The sequence below is a fragment of the Coloeus monedula genome, assembly GCF_965178545.1.
Source record: "Coloeus monedula genome assembly, chromosome: 1".
In the NCBI taxonomy this organism is placed as follows: domain Eukaryota; kingdom Metazoa; phylum Chordata; class Aves; order Passeriformes; family Corvidae; genus Coloeus; species Coloeus monedula.
This window is the reverse complement of record NC_138781.1, coordinates 25,233,984-25,254,959: the sequence shown is the minus strand read 5'-3', so window position 1 is coordinate 25,254,959 and position 20,976 is coordinate 25,233,984. Positions and strand designations below refer to the sequence as shown.

General features: G+C 40.7%; 1 protein-coding gene across 6 annotated transcripts in view; it reads right to left on the bottom strand.

The window, feature by feature from the left end:
- Positions 1-204: 204 nt before the first annotated feature.
- Positions 205-20,976, bottom strand: part of DYNC1I1 (dynein cytoplasmic 1 intermediate chain 1) — a 187,328-nt gene continuing 166,556 nt past the window's right edge. For 4 of the 6 annotated variants that reach the window (XM_082302409.1, XM_082302411.1, XM_082302414.1 and 1 more), the window contains 2 exons: positions 18,432-18,557; positions 205-1,158 (listed from right to left, as the gene is read on the bottom strand). In XM_082302409.1, coding sequence (XP_082158535.1) covers positions 1,048-1,158; positions 18,432-18,557 — 237 coding nt within the window. In that variant the 3' untranslated portion in view covers positions 205-1,047. Of the gene's footprint in view, positions 1,159-11,905; positions 11,925-14,319; positions 14,360-18,431; positions 18,558-20,976 lie in introns of all 6 variants that reach the window. The other 2 variants (XM_082302412.1, XM_082302413.1) reach the window with 2 other exon arrangements.

The following is a 20,976-nucleotide window of genomic DNA, read 5'->3' as shown; positions in this document are numbered from 1 at the left end:
GTGCTTGTCCATGTAAAATTGGTAGCAGGGTCTGATGCACACAGGTCCACTACTGGCCAGTCCCAATGCCAAAGGTATCTATTTACAGAGCAGCTGTATGAATGTTCTGTGAGTCAGGGCAGCCACATTTCCCCAGTGCCTCACCAGTGACTGGTAATGAACACACTGAGCACTGTTGGCAAGGAAAGATCAACCACACTGCAATAGAACAGGCCCGATACATTTTATTGCAAGACTGGTGTCATACTTGGGAACCACAACCCTTTGTCAGACTGTTAGTGTTAACTTGCATGACAAGTATCAGTGACCAACTGTATCTGAAATATAGTTGAAGTGCCTAGAAATAATAGGCATCTTAAAAAAAAAGGAAAGGGAACTCATTCCATCCACTCAAGCCAACCTTTATAGATCTTACATCTTAAGCACAACTGATGTACTGTAATTGTTACGTGGACTTTAATGTAACCTCTACAGCAGCACACAGACAATGCAGTTCTCTCATTATGCACATGCTTTAGGATCGTTTATTTTAATGCTTTCAAATAAGTATGTTCCATGCAGCACACCGCAATAAATAAGGAGCAGCAACTTTCATATAGTACATCCATTCATAATGTAAGTCACCATGTGATACACCACATCTAAGGTCTTTGGCCCAGTCCCATACAGTGAAGCACACCACATCTGCACATAATCATATCTGGCTTCATATGGATTTAATAGGACTATGCCAGAAGGGCAATGTGAGCACAAGTTTAACCAGGGGTTCCTAGCTATTAAATACAGCTACTAAGTAGTTAAAAGGGAACAACTAAACCCATAAAGGGTTGATTTGTCTTTTCTTTCTTACTTTTCAGACAGAAATATAAAGTATGAAAATGCTCTGGATATTTTCAGCCTTGTGTAAAGCAGTGTGATTAATATGGAATGCTTTGAGCAATACTGGCATGTACACTGGCATCAAAAGCCACAGCAAGACTCTGACACTGAACACTGGCGTACTCAGCGGGGGAAGCTGCTGTTCTGGCGGGCCCTGCTCCTCTCCCTCTAGGCCGCGAGCTCCACCGCCCCCTCTTCTTCACTGTCGGCTCGGTTGGCGCGGATCTCCACCAAGGTCCGGGCGAAGCGCGTCCACTCATCGTTGTGTGGAACAGCCAGCTGCAGGAGAAACCAGCAGGGAATTAAGACACTGGTGGTGTGGGACTGGTTCTCTCTCTGGCCCACATCTGAGGCACCTCCTTTGAGGAGAGCTCCTACCACAATCAGCATAGCCATGCATGGTGAAGCATCAAAGCATGTGCCTCACCAGCCCGCTGGGGGCTGGTACCTAGGAAGTGTGGCCAAATTCACAAGGCACATCTGGCAGTTTCCTATTCAGTACCAGCCAGATGGAGCTTTTAGTCAGTGGCAGAGCAAAAGGCTTTATCTGCTTGATTTTGTAGTGTTGCTGCAAAATCTACCCCTTGGTGAAAATATTTCAGATTTCCCAAACTAGAGCAGAGGCCTTGATCTCTACATGCACACACACGTATGTTTCACTTTACGCACACGAGCTGGCCATTGGCAGTCAGCAAGGCTGTGCCCAAGTGTAATTGTTTGCAGGACCCAGGTCAGTGTGCACAAGGTAACAGAGCTTTTACAACACCGTGTTGAAACTATTTTCCTGAAGTTCATTAAAGCTCTAAGTAATAAAATAAATATATTGTGTTATTTTAATTACCCTTCTCTATGTTAAGGAATTCACAGTTACAGGAAATGCATTACAATGGAAATGTTATACCAACTGGATACTGCATTACTAGTCTGACTTTTTAATATCATCATGCAAGATCCTTTTCCATTTAATAGCATTGATGTTTCTAATGAAGAGCTCTTGAACATTAGGCTTCAAGAGAGACGTGTAATCTAAATAGCTGAACTTCCAGACAAAACGCTTTAGTGCTATGGCAAAATAATACTGCAGTCATTTCCAGCTGGATCCAATACTGCAATTTCTGGAAGATAATGCAAGATGGGATTGAGATAATTAGAAAGAAAAAAAAATAACAAAACACCAAAACAAAACAAGCACTTTTCTCAACTTTGTTTTCATTAAGCCAAATTTCAGAAAACAGCAACAAGCATCCACATGAACCATGCAAGTTTTTACTACCCTCCTGAAGTGCTGTGATCATGTCCTGCATATAATATGAAAGAATAACTGTTTCAAGACATTACACAGTGCTTGGTACTGAAAAAGGCAACTGTTTGGAAACTACAGGGCACATAATAAACTGGTGTCCACCTTAGCAAATGGATGCCTTTGGACTGAAGAATGGGTACAAACCATAGCTAATCCAGTTTGCACTACCCAGTATTCAATCTGAACTGGCTTAAATCTTTTAATACACCACAAGAAGTGCCAAGCAGATGGTCAGCTAACTATGTCCACGTGGCACTTAGTAGATCATAGGTGCCCATGAGGTGTTATGGTACACTGTACTGGAAAACAGTCAAATTATTCTCCTCTACTTACATCTCAGCTGGATACACAGAACTGGAGACTAAGAAAAGCATCTGTTATGTGACCCAGCTGGGGAAACAGCTTGTGTGTATGTCCAAGATTAACTCTTGTGGGAACTCCACACACACTGCTTCAGGTGTTAATCGTATGGACAGGAATTTGCAATACAAGATCTAAACATCTCCATATCTCACTGGTGATTATCAGGTTTTTTCAACTATTTTGTACCTAGCTCTACATCCAGTATTTTGGGGGAAAGCAGCGTGTTTTGTAAAGCTTCCCATGTATTACACAAGTATCAGTGACTGAGTTACAGCATGATGGGCTGGTGCGCAAGTTTGGGGTTTTGCCTGCTGAAACACAAAATATAGTACAGTTCAGCATTAGCTGAGGCTACAGACCCAGAAATGCAACCTGTGAAAAGGCCACCTCAGCCCACTTGATATAGGCATCACTGCAATCTCTGGGTTTTCCCTTCTTTGTCTTCCACTTCTGGCATTTTTCTCCTTCTCCCAGGAATGGAGACCAGAGTTACAAGAGTTACTCTTTTCAGACAGCTGTCTCTCACGCTCACATACACAGATGTGGGTCTGGGATGGCCTGTATTTGAAAGACCACTCTGTTCTTTCAAGATCCTTCAGCAGAAGGAAATGTAACACCAGAAGAGAGGTCACTGCACCAGGACCCCAGTACCTGTAGCACACGTTGATCACAGCCACACACCTATACCAGCTTCTGTATAGCAGGAAGGGGCAGTGCAGAGATCCTTCTGTCAGAGATGGAACCAAAACCAGCTGTGCAACCATCTCCCTGTTATTACTGCATCTCCTAAAAGATTTCATTTCTTGTGATGTGTACAGCACTACCATTTCTCAAACTCTTGAATGAAATGATTCTCACTGATTTCAAGTAGAAAAATCTTTAAAGTGGAGCAATATCCTAGGCAAAGGACTTTCTGAATTAAATAAAGCCTTATTTCTCCTTGTCTTCTAAAGTCTTTAACAGCATTACATTATATTAAATGACTGAAAAAGAAAGTATGTCATTTTAAATAAAAAAACCGGAATATATTTATGACATTAAGATAATTTAATTGCCTTTACTCCACAGCATGGCCACATACAAATAAAAATCAAAGTCCAGGCTATTAAAACAACTTGTTATCTCAAACTTGAAGAGTCTCCCCAGGAATATATGCATTACATGCATTATTCTTAGCTGGCAGTGTTAGCAAGGTCTGGGTCATTTCTAGTCACTCAGTTTACAAAGCATTTAATGACCAAAGTCAATACCTTTAGCACAGAGGAAATAACATTCAGTGCCCACACACAACCAAATTCCTTACATCTTCATCTTATTTTACCTTATTTAATCTCATGCACCACATCATGGTTGCAACAAGGGGCCAATCCTGCTAATAGACCGTTAGTGGAATAAACCTCTCTAATATAAATTCCTCAGGGACGCAGAGAGAAACCTTGGCAATAATGAAGTCAAAGGAAAAATTGTCTTTTATTCTCCAAATCCCTTCTTTATGCAATGGCCCCAATACTAAACCACAACAGTTACACAGCAAAAGACCACATATAAAAACAAAAGTATCCACAAACTCCAATTCAAATTCTTCTCTGGACTAATGCTCCCCTTCCAGTCATTTTCCATTCAAGTTCCTTCATCTGGGCACAGTGACACCCACAAGTGCTGGAGACCTGGGTCTATCTGTGGGATCTCCCTCTCAGCTCCTCTGCACATGTGTTTTCTGAAAATACCAGGGCAGAGGTGGAAGAAATGAGGAGATACTCCATAGAGGAAGGACAGAGGTTTAGAGCTATCTGGGTGTTCCTCACTCCTGTGGCAATTTTTCTGTCCACTTCCAGTTACTACAAAGCAGCATGTGTTGACTTCCACGTCATGATGTTGATGCAGGGTAGAAATGTTCACCAAAGCATAATAATTTAATATAATAACTTATTTGGGTCAGAGGGTTATTTGAATGAACTGATGCTAAGGTGAGCAAAACGAGAACATAAAAGCTATTAAGTGTTTTCCTCTGATCCCCTTACAATGGAAGGCAAATGCTACCCACACCTAATTAATTGACTGAATTACTCACACTGCTTTAACATCATGGTATGTTTAGGTTGCATCAGACAGTAATTCTAATGAGGAAAACCAGTGTTATCTAAGAAAAACGGCCGCCAGGATCTTTCTGACAAGCACCAGTCCTTGCCTTGCTGATGTGTCACCATTCTACATGATTTATGCAGTACACAACCAAACTGCATCTCAGTGCTACTACAGAGCCCTTGAACCTTCTGAAGCTTCTGTTTCTTGGGAGGTCACTCTAGTCAAGCACTTCACTTACCTGTCAGCTTTCCTGCCCTAAAACGTGCCCCGCTCCGTGCTAGGACTGACCGAGGAGATGGTTTATGTGCATCTGGCAGGAGTGTGACAGAGCGCTCCGCCCCTGAGGCTCTCCAGGGAGCACAGGCAGCACTGGGCATGTGAACTTCCCCAAAACCAGCCTCCTCCACCTTCTCATGGAGCCAGAGACCTCCTCTGTGTGCAGACCTTCCAATCCAAACACCAGAGATTTTACAAACACAAGCTGTATTTCCTGTGTTTTCCTAGAAACTGTGCTAATAGTAACTTCACTGAACACTTCTACTCTGAAAACTGTGACAGAACTCAGGAAAAGGAGGCGCTCTGACCAGACAACTCTGGATGTTGTCCTCTGTGTCAGTTAGTGCTGGGCTCCCCCAGCAAGCAGGAAAGGAACAAAAACAAAGAGCCTGAAGACACAAATCAACATAAATTTCATTTTCAGATCATTTAACACCTTCTAGTACATTTGCTCTTTTAAGTTAAAGGAAAAGGAAAAGGAAAAGGAAAAGGAGAGAAGGAAAAGGAGAGAAGGAAAAGGAAAAGAAGGAAAGGAGAAAGATTTTGAGACAAAACCCCCAAATCTTTGAATGTGCCTTTTAAAGGAATCTCTCCAGATGGTTGAAACAAGATATTACAACATATTTCAAGACTTTTGTATATTTCCCTCCTATCCATCTTTTTTATGGCTGAGTGTTTCAGCCGAATTTGTCCAAATCCCTGTATAGCTTCAGTTTCCTTGAAAAACCACTTTCCAGCCAATGAATTATTCATTGAGGATATTTCACTTTATTTCTGGCTCCTTGCCTTCTCTGAAGCCTCTAAATCTTTGGGATGGGAGTGGACAAACTCCTCCTTGCCTTCATCCCTCCAAGCTCTTGTCCATCACAATTCTCCTTTGAGGACAGTGGACTCTCCTAAGAAGGGATCAAAATGCAATTTCAGCAGCAGCAGCCACCTCCACTTTGGAGGAACCAGTGTCCTATAAGCTCAAAGGCAGCCCAGTTGTCCATGTTGAACCTGTTCCATTTCCTTTTAATGACTGTACCTCATGGGCTTACTTACCTGTCACTGAGACACTAGTTCCTAATCTGCAGCACTGATCACTGGTGAAATAATTGTGTAACCCCAGTCACCAGTTCAATAGCCACTTTTTTTTTTGTCTTCACTAGAGTTCCAAAGCCTCAAAGCAAAAACAGCCATGGGAAGAACCTCCTCAGCATTGTCAGTGAGTGAGAGGCTGTTGTGAAGGGGTGAGGTTTTGCCACCAGCACAGCCTGTAACACTGCCGACCCACATGTCCCGTGGACACAGGTGTAAATGGAGAATCTGACAACAAGCAGCCACACCATGGCTTGGAAGATCTGCCAGAATCTGTGGTCACAGCCTAGTGCCACACACTGCTTTCAATTAGAAGTTTGCAGATGAGCCTGCATGGTGGTCCAAGATACTCTCCAAGGGTGATAGCAGTTCCCAGTTCAAAAACCTGTGATCCATTCGAACATTTCATAGAAACACAAAAATAAGAAAGCATTGTGCTAAGAAAAAACTTGTTCTGATCTAAATTGCCAGCTTTCTATATAGCTAATCACCGTGCTCCAAAGGGTCAGACACTTTCTGATTAACACTCATCTTTCATTAGTTGCATTTGGGTTTGTTGCTGTTTGGAGACAAATGGTGATCTTATTCTAGACAATTCTGTTTACTTGTCTCTGCTTCCACACAGCCATATATACCATAAAATCTCGTATCTGGCAGGGAAAATAAAAACTATATAAAAATTAATGTTCTAAAATAGCCTGTTGCTATTACAATTTTTTAGAAAGGCAAGTTAAATACTCTTTGAAGAGATAGCTAATTAAAACTTAGGAAATACTCAGACTAATCTGAGTTTGTGGGCAACAGCAAGTCTGGTAAACTGGTGACTAAAATCTCATACTTCATACTTAGTTATTTCTGTATGTGGATTATCACAATTTTAATATTCTTTCAATTCAATTTAACAGCATCATCAAATAAACATAGCTTCAGGCAAACGTAGTTTTAGCTGGATTTTCCTTGAGCAAAATCTGTGTCAATCCCTATTGTCTGTATCTCTAAGTGCTGAAAAGAAATCTGCTGCAAATACTTGGAGCAATGGATTAACATCTGAATGCAGTTATGACATTGTAGGTAAAAATGTGTTTCATGATGATAAAGTACAACTACTTGAACTTGATGATTTCGAAGAAGTAGAACAATCACTTGGTCTCATTTTCCAGGTAAAAGACAGCACTTGGAGAACGAGGACTGCGATACAAACAATAACAAACAATCATAGTTCCACTTTAAGAACTGATCCTATCTTCTGCAGTTCAACAGATGTTTTGTCATTATTGTTGAGGTGAAAACAGATATGCAAATGTAAACATTAAATATCTTGATACACACATAGAGCAGGCAGGCACACACCTATTCTGGCCCTGGTCTTGCCCCCCAAAATCAATTACAGGCTGCCTTTGATATTTTTCTCAACCTATATGGATATTTTATTTCCTGAAAAAACCTATATTTTTTCAGGCAACACCCTATGCCACACACATGGATGGAAACAAAGTGGGAGGTAATATGCAACGAAATGGCCACCAAAGTAACCAAGAGCACCCTCTGCACATAACTAAAGTACCACTGTATTTAACTCTTGGGAGAGCCGAGCATCACTGTTAACAATGGTTGAAACCACTGGCAGGAACTCAAACACCACATACTGCATGCAGATGATTTTAATAAGATACAGTGTTTAGACCGCAAAGGATACACTCCAGAGTAGCTCTATATATATTTGTTTACTTAATTGAAGGGGTGGAATACCATAGGCAACCTAAATACTGCATTTATTCTATGCACAGCAGTCGGTCTAGTGTCACAGACACAATATACACCACCCTTCTATGAAGTTAATTACTTAGCCCTCATCTAGATTAATGTCTGTTGTGATTTATTTCTTTGCAATTCGCCAGCAGGGTCTGATTTAACTAGTGCTGCCTTAGTAAAAAAAAGACAAAATATTAGCTTATATCAAAAACCCCCAACTGAAACAAAAACTAAATCAATTTTCAGCAAACTGACTTTTTTCTTCTAAGGAGAACAGTAACTTCTGAATTGTTACACAGTTGATTCCAAATTATGTTTTGAATACCAAGCTAACAATGGTGTTATTTTAATAATTTATATGTAATGTGCAAAGATATGCTGTACAAAGGGCCTACATAGGAACTGAAGCATTTGAATGCCCATTAATTCTTCTCTAAACTTAGTACTCTTTGTCTGCATCAGTCATCTCGATGCCAGTCTAACAGAAGAACAAAATAAAACATAGCCCGTAAATTATACATACATGACACATAAATGCATGTTAACAGAACATTAAGAATGCAGACTGTAACACTTCAAAGATAGGAAATGTCAGAGTTAAGACTAACTCCCTCAATTTGAGCATGTTATTAATTTTGCATTATGGTACTGTCTTTAATCTTAAAAAGAAAAAAAAAGAAGAAGAAAAAGTAAGAAACAACAAAACCTGTGCTAGAAGCGAAGACCAATTATGGAAAACTTCAGCCTGAAGGATTACAACTTGATAGGGCATATGGAAAAGAAAACAAGGAAATGGGAAGTATCTTTAATTGTAGACAATGCTACAGTTCCACCTCTAATACCAGAGTTGGCTCAGGCTCTCCTGAATTAACCAGAAAGAACGATGTCCAAGCTATCAAACAGATAATGCCTCCCTCAACTAACGTATCAAGTGCTGCACTTGACATCGACTACAGAGGATAAAACATCGAGTAATCATCAGTCGTCCTGAAAGAGTTGACTGCAAATTGAAATTTCAATAACTTTTATTTCCTTAAATCACCTCTTATTTTTAAAATGCTAAGGTTGACTATAAGCTTACAGCTTGTTCTTAAGCCCACTGAAGTGCTTTCACCAGTCATATTGGGAGGAGCCTCTCCTATGCATCTCTCTCAAGGGATACTTTCAATGGCAGAGACTATTGGTCTGTAAGTCCTTGGAAACAGAAGAGATTTAATGCAATTAATCAGCAGAAAGAGCATCTGCCATGCTTGAGGAAAGCTCACAATTTTGCTTCAACAGAGGTGGTGCCCTAAGCAGTAAAGTTCTTGCAGTTCCTGCCATTCCACTTCTTCTGTAATGCCATCAGTTTACATGTGGGTTGAGAAAAACAGTGAGGCATGCTGCCTGCCATTCACCTCCCATGGGGATCTCAGTCCTGTTCCAGTTGTCATTTCTCAAAATAATTGAAACTTCCGGGAATTTTTAACGTGTTTCAGGACATTTAACATTTGGAGCTAAGGGATCAGGATTCCTCCTCTACCAAATTATGTTATCAGCTGTCATTATTACACAAGGAAGCCTAAAAATACCAAATGAACTAAACTAGAAGGTAAGGCACCCTCGACCTGTTTTTTTCCAATACCTACTGGTTTTTTTTACTGACAACTACATTGATTGGAAGAACGGGCCCATCGCTCTCACTTGAAATACCAGAGCTTCAGCTTGTAGGGTAGCTGTGCTGGCAAAGGTGCCTCCCTGGAAGTTCAGCTGTGGGAAGGACTGTTGCCTCAGGGAAGAAATAAATCATATTCCGCTCAGCTTGCTTCCCATCCAAACCAAGCTGGCCGTGTCCATGCCATGGAAACCTGGCAGGACAAGAACTGTAAAGGACTTCTGCCACAGCTTTCTGGCTCTCAGTTGGCAAATGGACTCGCACCATAAGCAGCTTATAAACTGCTCAAAGATTTTAATTTGCAGGAGAGTTGCTGCCTTCTCTGAGATTGTGTACACATCCCATTATCTGCAAGAGCTCATCCATCTTGAAACAGCAGCGGGTTTTATTTTGTAGTTTTTCTTTTTTTTTTTTTTTTTCATTTCAGACATAGTTTCTTCCATCACTTTAGGCACTGGAGTATACATTTCACATTTAAATTAAACACAGAATATAGAATTTTAGCTGCAAAATAGGATGTATTAAGGCCCAGAGTTATCCTCAGTTGATATTTTAGGTTTAACTGTTCGTTTCCAAGTCATGAATTAAGTATTTTTTCATGTTCAAAATACAGACCCTTTTGCAAACCATAAAGATGGAAAACATAGTTAAGGATTCTCAAAATGAAAACTGCTACTGGATGTGACAGGTTCAAACCACAGAAGCCCCCTGAAAAAAATTAATTATACAAAGCAGCTCTTGTTTCAGAAGTGTTTTAACACCACAATGATAAGTCACGGATTTCTATGAAATTTACAAATTGCTGCACACAAACTGAGCTTAAACTAAATTTTGTACTTGGCAATTTTCCTCTTCCATACTCTCTGTTACTTAAAGCTATGGACATTTTTCAGTAACACTTCTTTTTACATCAGAAAGGGGGTAAAAAGTTTCAGAGAAAATGTCACCCTACAGACTAACTAGATAATTAAAATACACACTCTGTGACACTATTAACATGCATTGACTACAGCTGTGCTCCGCCACAGTGTTCCACGATACAGGGTTAGGATGGGGGCAGACCAGATAAAGCTGAGACCACTGTCTCAGCTACAAGTATCATAGAAAGCCTGGACCCAGATTATCTTTTCCACTAAGCCTCTTGACAAGTTTTCAGGAGAAGCAGTAACTGAGGAGCTTGTAGTGAAGCCCCCAGCAGTGCCCATGTGGACAGAGTGGTATGTCTGATCTGGACTTCCCTTTGCTCTTTTCCTCTTGCCCTTTACAAGGCTTCCCAGCTCAGCAGGAAAATACCAGCAGGAAAACTGTCACACACAGCTCTCCCTTCTCCCCCTCCTGCAGGCTGCACTGTGCAGAAAGAGAATGATCTCTTACAGATTCTCTTCTGCCGCTCTCATCACTCCGTTATCTGAGTGCCTTCCAATAATGCATTAAGCTACATGATTAACTCCTGTCACATGTGGCTTGTTCTCTCTGATCCTCTCTGCAGGGGGAGGATCTGGGCCTTTGCAAAGGAAAAGGAAACATAAGTCAGCTTTAAAAGTAGTGTGCAAATGAATAAAAAGGACTAGGGCCAAAGGTTTGTTGGTTGGTTGACTGGATTTCTTAAGGTTTTTATTTCATATGATGAGGAGTTGAATAATTCTTCTAAAAGGTATTTGTGTCATATTGGAAACTCATGTCTTTTTACCCTGTGCAATTCTCTGGGGAGACAGCTAGTAAGCTGTCTCTGGAGAACTGCTGAACTATTTCATCATAAGCACATGGAAGCTAAGAATAAAGAATCAACTGAATTTTTAGGATGACCATTTAAAACCTCCCACTCTTTCTGTCTGTTTTCACTAACACCGATTTAATTTCACTGTCTAATCAACAACAAATGAGAAAAAAGGTACTTTCATTAAAAATCTGGTACTTCCTTCTTTAATTTTAACAAGTAACATTCAGATAGTAAAATGAAAGTGGAATTTCATGCCCATTTATCTGGAGAGAGAAACAGAAGAAACTGTTGTTGCCAAGAACAAGCAAATATCTGGGCATGGGCAGGAAAGTGACCCTATACAGCAGGTGTGACCCACTTCTGCATCACGCACAAACACATCACAAAATCCTGCTGACAGGCTCCACTTTGAGAGGATGTTTGTCCCACTGTCTCTACCCGCTCTGGGACTTCAGCCTTCTGGAAGTTAAAAATATTCTTCTAATTTCTGACTCAAATTTCTGAATACACGGCCAGCTTGCAGCCACATGCGCTGGTGGCAGCGTGTCCTCAGCTCCACTAGCTCTCCTCCTCTGGCCCCAAGCACTCCTATCTCTGCAGGAACATGAAACATCTGTATTGTCACCAGGCTCATGCTTCCCTGGCCTAATCAAACCGAGTTCTTCTGTCCCTTTCTACAGGCTACTTTCCTCTCCGCATAACCCAGATCCACATCCCTCCCTGACATGTTTCAAGAGTTCCTTTTTAAAATAAAATATTTTTTAAACAAAAGAGTAAGTGATTTCGCACTCACAGTGCAAGCAGAATATGACCTGGAAGAGATAAACGGGGAAAAAAAATAACAGAAGGTGGATGAGAAGCTGCTTCTTTCACAAAGGTGCAAAGAGCATTAGCAAAGTTTTGATCTTTTAAACAACATCAGTTCTATGAAGCTGCTTTGTAAGTCTGAAGCCCATGATGAGGGAGACTGAGAAGGGCAGAGAGCCAGTGATGCCACACGATATGCAAGAGGTGGCAGAGAAAGAGAAGTTCAAGGCCCCAGGCTGGCACTGGAGATAAAGAGCTCCAATCCGCAGCAACCAGCCTTAGGTAACTCAGATTAATTAGATCACGGCTCAGTTTTCCCTCTTGAAAAGCACTTCCCTAATAAAGATTGTTATTAGGAACACAAGCCTCCATTCCAGCTTCTTTAAGTACCCAAACAGACTGAAAGAACAAGGTAACTCATATCGCTTTCTATTTCTTATCAAACTAATACAACCTCACTGACAGGCAAACAGCCATCAATAGGTGTGTATAGGGAAATTTAGACTCAGAGGTATAAACTTATGCATTTCTATGTATGGATGTAGCTAAGCTTCATTTTAGAATGTAGAAGTATATAAACACTTGGTTTTAACTTATCAATATAACACTGTTTTTCTACAGAGGAATAAACCAGTGCTTATATAAAGACCTCAAAGCGTTCACAGTAACCTAAAGTAATGAATATTGTAATGAGAAACACAAGTATTTAGGGTGATAATGACTGGACTTTGCTCTACTTAGATCAGCTCACCCCCTATGGAGGCTACCAAAGCTTCAAGATTTTATCACCCTAGTAATCAGCAATGGGTAATGGCCTTCATAAAACACAGTAATGAAATTGACTGATTTCAAACTAGTGCATTTTTTTCATTAGGGAGTTCTTATTTAACCTACTTCAAAAATCCCTTTGTGAATACTGACTATATCAGTCAAAATTGAAATGATGAAGAACGAGGAGCTTGTTCTGCTTAATATTTCAGATATTATTCAAGTAAAAAGCTGAAGTTCCTGGTTTTTTTTTTTTTTTGTCATCTCTAAATGCTTCCAGTTTTAAAAGTCTTTCAAGATTGAACATTAGAAAACTGGGGAAAAAGAAGAAACAAATCAAAACCTTAGTTCTTTGCATTTTCCAACAACTCATAAGAGATTCTGCTTTGTTAAAACATGTTTTTAAAATTCTCGGAGGCCAGGGTTCCAGCCTACCTAGCAGAAATATCAATGGTGAAATTTAATTATCCTTTATACCTGGATTGTGTATGTTGTTGTAACTATTGTGTCTTACTTAATCTTTGAATGTTTTTGAATAAAACTTGGTTGTAAGCACAGCCCCTTATTATTGCTCGAATCTGCCTTCATGATATGTGCGTGAGCATTTATCTGTGTTCCAAGAATACTTGTAACTCAACACAGATTTTAAAATCAAATGTTTTATGGCGAGTCTCAACTCTGCTTTTGTGGCAAAAACATTTCCCAATTCAATATATGCTCTACAGAAGCTTTATGATAGCAAAAGCAAACCTACTGGAAAATCTACCTGGATAACTACATGACACAAAATCTAGCTTCATATTTCTCTCTCTGGACTACAGCAGTTTTTAACTGCATGAAAGAGATGCTTGGATATGTATTTTCTGTACAAAAATCTATAGTGAAACACGGGCATCACAAGACAGGAGTACAAAGTACAAATCCTTCCCCACTCTAGCCAGAAAAACAAGTGACTCAGTAGTCGTGCTGAAATGTGAGAGCTGGTCACAAATATACATTTGTTTCTGTCTAGAACCCTAAGAATCTCAGAGCAGCTGTTAAAGGCTGCTGAAATCAAAGGAAATTATTTTATAGGCACCAGCGGGATATCCTTACTGTACACTTCATCCACAAACTTCAGGGCAGTTACCAGCTCCTCCCTCACTGGTCATGTACTTGAAAATGAGATATGGGATTAACACCTATCATGGAGCAAATGGGGAAGTACACAAACAACCTAACACAGCAGCCCTAAAAAGGCTTAAGGCAGTATTAACTCTAAAACCTAACAGAGTCACACAAACATCCATATGATTCTGATTTCACTGCACGGAAACGAGGACAGAGGTAATAACTGTACAAAGAATCCCAGGTAACTGCTTTCTTGGCAGAGCCAGCCTTCCTGGATGGTCTAGAGAAGGATGTTTTCTCACTCCTCTCCAGTCCACCTGTCATACTAGTTGCCTTTTAAAAGCATGACTAGAACCAACTGCCTGAAAGACCACCTAACAGATGCAATAGTTTTTCCTGTAACCACTTTAACAAAATAATGTACTGCATTACTCTCCTTGTGATTAGTTTCAAACTCTGTGATCCTATGCTGCAAGCTTACTTTATATTTTATTAGAATCAAATAATGAGTCATTGACTTACGGTTTCTATCTATGTACTCACAGTGCAAGCAGAATATGACCTGGAAGAGGTAAACCAGAAAAAAAAAAGAAAAAGAAATAATAGAAGGTGGATGAGAAGCTGCTTCTTTTACAACCAAAGGTGCAAAGAGCATTTGCAATAAGCCAGGTAAGCAACAAACATGGTTGTTAGGCAATATTTATGACAGCAGGCACTGTGTAACATCACTGAAGCGTGCACAATGGGAGCAAGCTTTTTAGAAAATATATCTGCAGAACAGACATGCAGTTAGGTCTAACTATCAATCATCTGAACACGTGAATAAATCTATAGGCAGCAGTCCATGTTCTGTTAAAATCAACTTCTACCACACAGAAAACTTGCTGCCCAGCAAATAAGCCGTAAGGCCACAGAAGCTAAAATATATTACACAAACTATCACAATAATAATATCACAACTACTATGCCAGCAAAAGTTTGAATATGGAGACTAAAGTGTATTTACAATGACTTTGTACAATGTATTTATATATACTAGTTAAGTTATATGGGTTTAAGATCCCATCACACTGAAACAATCAATTTTTGCATGTTTGGGTTTTTATTTCATTTTGTACTTCACACTCTTTAAATCAGTGCTTACTGATCCACAAGAGCACATCTATATGGGCTGTTTAAGTCTCCTCTCCGCTGGAAGTGTGTGTGTAACTCCCATTAATGCTAATGGGCATAAAGCACACGCATAGAGGAGAAAATAGACCCCTCACTGTGAAAATAAATGTGTTCAGTTATTTTCAGATGCGATGCCAAAATCAAACAACTAAAAGTACACAGTCAAAGGAGATAACACTATATAGCCTAACTGAAAGTGTCACCATTATTTTTAACTCCCTGGTCATGGACCCTGCCATGTTCTTCATGTGTCTGACATTTCTTGTGTCATAAAGACCATGACTGGATAACATTAACATGGGCCAAATCCTAAATTCTTACATGAGCGAAAACAGCCTGATCCCACACTCCTTACCTTCACAAAGGATGCAAGATTAGACCTTATGTCTTATGCTTTTCCCTTAGGTCATACTGTTTTCTTTTTATACCACATGGGTTAATAGCAGCAGTAAACTTCACTGCTCTCTAAGATAGTTCCTTAAAACCGTGATGAATCTATCAAAGTAAAATTCCTAGCACTTAATTTTTTCCTTAATGGTTGACAGCCTGATGTTTTCTGCTCTGATCAAAATTCACAGAGTCAATGCTGTCTAAGAAACAGGTAAGGAAAAACGTTTACCCAGTAAGGTGAAATTTAAAGATATCATGGTGTATTAAAATACAAATACAGTATTTTTTTTCTTCTGATGGAACCAGTGCTTTATGAGTTTACAGCTGATCTAATGTGACATTTGGAACAGTCACAGGAAAACAAAGGTTTTTGAAAGGGTGCAGTATAAGAGGAGCATTAATGGTTTTGGTGAGTGTATTTAGGGTCTTTTTAAAATGGCCTGATGACTTTCTAATGCAAGTAATCACACCCATCTTCCCAAATCAGGGAGATGCACCTTCAAACAAGTGGATGCTACTGAGTTATCAGCGAGGCAGAATTGAGTTCTTCCAGTGATCAGGCCTTTTCAGGAGCTGATGTTGTAGGAGGTGAGAAGAGTGCTGTTGCTGAAAGGTCACCTGTCACAGCTTGGTGTCAGGATTTGCAACACTGCTGGGTCAAATACCACAGTTAGCTGCTGCTGGGTGCTGTACAGCCCAGCTCCCAGCCCCTCAACCTGAGGCACATTCTTGCTTGCTCATCTACTCCCACATCAGTCGGTTCATGGAGAAAAACAGCCCAAAGAAAACAAACAAACAAATAAATAAATAAATACTTCTCTGCTGACCTAACTCCCTCTGCACAACGTGAATGATGACAAGCACTGCTACCTGCACAAAAGCTGGGCAGTAAGGGATGTGGCTAGAGATGGCTGGCAGGAGAACTTCCCCTTTTAAACTGTGAGACCAACCCCATCAGATCCCAGAATCAAACCCCTACAAAAAGGATAGTCAAAGGAGGACCCCAGCTGAGCCAAAAAACTGACCAGTGCCTGCACAGTGAAGTAAAGCACAATCCCTAAAGGCTGCCGTATTTCTGTACCAGACACTTCCAAAAGTGCATGTGCACTGTGAATCCCCTCTGTGTCATGCCTGAGGACAGCTAAGGATGGGATCTCTCATCAGAGATGAGCTCTTTACAGACTCTTTATAGACTGGCCCTCAGGGTTAACGACCCAAGAGGCTGCTACTCACTGTACATGCCCTTGGTTCCAGGCTCTTGATCTGCAAAGTATTTCTGCATCTCCCTTGAGGCTTTACAGTGAGAACAGTTGGGCTAGAGAACATATGAGCACCCTTCTCTTTTAAACCAGAAAAAGGCATTAATAACACAGCAGCCCCAGCAGTGTTGCAGCCCAGATGACCTCTCCTAAATTTCATACAGGAATTACTGCAGAGACTGATACAGCCAGAATGAACCAGGCAACAAATTAATGAGCTCCTTCATTCATTACAGAAGAGGAGGAGGGTAGGCAGTGGTCTGTCAGCAGCCATGTGGATGGACATCCATTGGTTTACTTAAGCACATATGGAACTGAGCTGGAGACACTGAGGCTCTGCATGGGCAGGGCACACAACATCCCTGAAGCAGAACCCCTTATGTAACACTGAACTGGACTCACACAAATCCATACTGTTGAACGACTCTGTTTTCTTTTTCAAGTAGTAGAAGCCTCTCTTTCTTTCTTATTTGAGTGTATCACTATGACTCATTTTGCAAGATGACGTCTTATTATACAGAGGAAAGGTCAAAAACGTCAATATTGCTACTTCTGCATAGAACTCTATTTTCTTCTGGGTGAGCTTGCAAGAGTAAATAGTCCTATGAATGATTTGGTGTATGATATGCAAAAAGAGACTTTTCTACAGCCCGTCTAGACTCCCAGACAAGATCAGACAGTGCTGTCATCAAAGACATTTCCACAGCCTGTCGTATCACTTGAAAGACAGAACAGTCATACAAAAATGAAAAATAAATAAAAACAGCTGACCTGCCAGTGTCACAGTGGAAATCTGAGCACAGTAACCTGAGACAATTTAGAGATTATGCTAACAATATGGCAAGAAGTTTCAGCAAACATTTGTGAGGAAAAGCAACTCCTGCACAAGTGAATGAAATCCAAAAATATGAGTCATGCACAAGCAATTTTGCTATGGGCCATAAAATCACTTTATGAGAGTTACAGATAATTCTGTATGCATTCTATAATGTTTCCCCACTGTGTAGAGATGGGTATCTCAGTATCCTATCACAGATAATGATGGAAAACAAATTCTCTACATAAAGGCTGATTGCTCAGAGATTCACCCTTAAATGTTCCAAGGGATTGTAATGCTGATGGAACACTTTATACCGCATTCATCAACAAAGAGTTAGATTCATCACTGCCAAACACACTGCAGTTTAGATGCTTGTTACAAGATGTAGCAGGGTGAATTGAGAGCAGCTTTAGACACAGAATATGCATCCTGCTATAGTCTATCACGCATGTACCTACCATCCTTCAAAATGACACCTCTCATTTCCTCCTGTTAATACTTTTGCATGTATTCAGACGTATGAAGCAGTATCAAAAGAACAGATGCATTCTCTACATGTCATGCTGACAAAAATTTACAGCAATAAGCCAGTCATGAAATAAGAGGTACTGGAGTATAAAATGTGTACCCTTTAGGACCAGCTTTAGAACAGCACTGGCTCTTTTTGCACCTCAGTTTTTTCTCTTTATATTCTTTTAACTTTTTCCAACTGTACCCACAGAACCATTATAAAAAACAGTTTGAAAAACACTGGAAACTTTTAAAAGAGACTTCTCTCATGAGACTTTAACAAGTTAACTCTTTTGCAAGGTAGCTTTATGACTAACACACTGTTGGCAACCGAAATTCAATGAGGACTCTACTGAAAGAATAAGACAGATTTCTTTCTTAAACTTGGATGTGGCAGTCTCCAGAGTTGAGCTTAAAAACAAAACAAAACAAAAAATCCCAACAAAACAAACAAACCACAGAAGAATCCCAAAAGAAGATACCTCTCCAACATCATAGACCCATATACGGCCTTCTGAATCACCAACTGCTACCTCCTTCCCAGCCTGGGCCCAGCGGACACGGTTGAGGGCAGACGCTCCTTCTATGGTGACACTGGCTGTGGGAACCTGTTGAAACAATAGGAACAGGAAGGACAATAAAATCACACTGCCTAGAAACCCAGGGGTCAGTTCTGAATGGCCCAGATGAGTCAAAGTCCCTTGGCATTTTTGGAAGAAACAAACAACTCTCATTGCGGGGGAGAAAAAAAAATTGAAGGGTTCATTGTTTCTTTGATCAGATGTGCTAAAAAGAGTAATAGATTGCTTGGAATGAACAGTAAAGGGCTGTAAATGAAACCATTTTTCCCCCTTAGCCCTGGAAACATGCAAAACTGCATCTGCTTTTTTCTCAAAAGTCACTAACATGACCAAGAACCAACTGAGAGTAGGATTTGGCTTCAGTCCTGCCCTGGCTCTGACTCAGGCCCAGATAACCTGATGGTCAGCAAACGCATCCTTGTATTCATGCTGACACACCCTTTGAATCCATATTCACCTCTGTGGCTAGATGCAGAGGTTGAAACTTAAGTATTATATCAGAAAAGTCCTGAGCTAATCACTTTAGAGTGAGGACATGGTAGAAGTGAGAACAGCTGAGCTAACATTTTGGAACTCCTACAATATATTCCCACAATTCTCTTTTACATCCCCAGGACATTACTTCTGCTTTAAATACACCTGGATGCTGTCCAATTCCTAACCCACCTCCCTGCCCCAAGTCAACCAACTTAACAGGCGATCCACAAGAATACATAAGGATTCTGATTAATGCGTGGGATGAATAAAGCAATGAACACGATCTTAAGAGAAGTATTTGTAATCTATGCTAGAATGAGGGCATCAAAAGATGCTGCAGGAGGAAGGAACTGTGTGGGTGTTTGTCCCAGTTAGGTGGATCACTCAGCTGATTTAGGTCACCTCATATGACAAATGACGGTAACCTGCAAGCCTACTAATGCTCCACCCAGCTGCCTTTAATAGGAGAGAACCTGCCTGAGCAAGGAGCCTGCAGCTTGGCATAACAGTCTTCCAAACAAGGCTTTTTAGTTTCAGCATTTTTTAGGTCAAGGTAAATGGGATAGGATAGCTGCAAAAACAACTCCTCCACCAGATCCATCCAGTGGGAAATGGTTTCAGTCACACTGTGAGACGACAAGGGAGTGTCCCAGGATCTATAAATGGGCATAGAATGGGGAGCAGTCCAGGTAAAACAAGGTAGCTGGACACGAACCGGAGTCCAGGCTATCCTGGGAGGAGTGACAGGTACTCCTTCTGTCCTCATTGGCAGCACAGTGCAGCTGAAGTAGGAAGAAAGCAGCTTGAAGTCATATTAAAGCCTGGTCTGAACATCGACAAACTGGCAAGATTAACAAAACCAGTATTTTGCTGACTTCATCTCGGTTCTCTGACTGTAGCTTTATACTTTTGTTGTGAGACAGGTCTAAAGATCCTGGAGAAAAATAATTTAAAAATGAACATTGTACAGCTCCCATGCCAGTCTCCTCCTCAGCCCTATTGCCTTCATTGTGTCACACTAGATGAGTGACAGCAGGAAGCCAAACCTTTGCAGACTTGCTGAGACTCTCGTTACAGCCGCAGCGTGTGCACTGCCACGCCAGCAGCTGGACAAGGACTGGGGAGCAGGGCTGCTTCCCTTGACTCTGCCCCTGGAGGCTCCCTGCTCCCCCTCACCAACCCTGACACCAGGCTGCAAAACCAGCTGGCACCTCAAGCACAACGGTTCTGCCACAGCTAAAGCATCACCTCGGCAAACGGCTTCACGGTAGTGTCCTCAGCCCCACATGAGAAATGCAAGAGGATTTTGTTTGCAGAATGATGTAGAAATAATGCTGGATACCAATCAGAAAGCACATACCATCCTCCCCCCCTCTAGGAAGTCATTCAAATGCAAATAACTACTGGACTCATCTCCCCATTGTGCAAGGCCTAGTCCTGTCCAAGGCATACCACCCAAAAAAACTGGCATGCACTAACTCCTTGTCCCAAGTCTGCTACCTGAGCAAGAGTCAATGGCCTTAAGCTGACATGGAGTCACCGATTCATGATAAAAATCACAGTAGAAAACAAGCAAGTTTTACTGCTGTGATCACGGATTTCTGAAAAAAAAAAAAAATCCAGCCAAAATTAATTTCCTAACATTTGGAAATGGGTTTTTTGAAAGAGCTAAATGCCACATTTTACAGGACTAAGCCGCTAACCCAGCTATGTTTCTCAGAAAACTGCAGATCAAAGAAATGTGTTTCATGTACAAATATACAGTGTATATTTAGGACATTGAACTTTCACAGAAATCTTTCAGGAGGCTGAAATACATAACTCTAGAGCTGGGATTTGGTTTAGGTTTTTGTTTTTTGGGGTTTATTTTTTGTTGTTGTTAATACAGCATTTTTTCAGTGTTCCACATAAAAATAAGCAGCACAAATGCCGCAGACACAAAACACAACCCATACTTTTTTCCAAAACC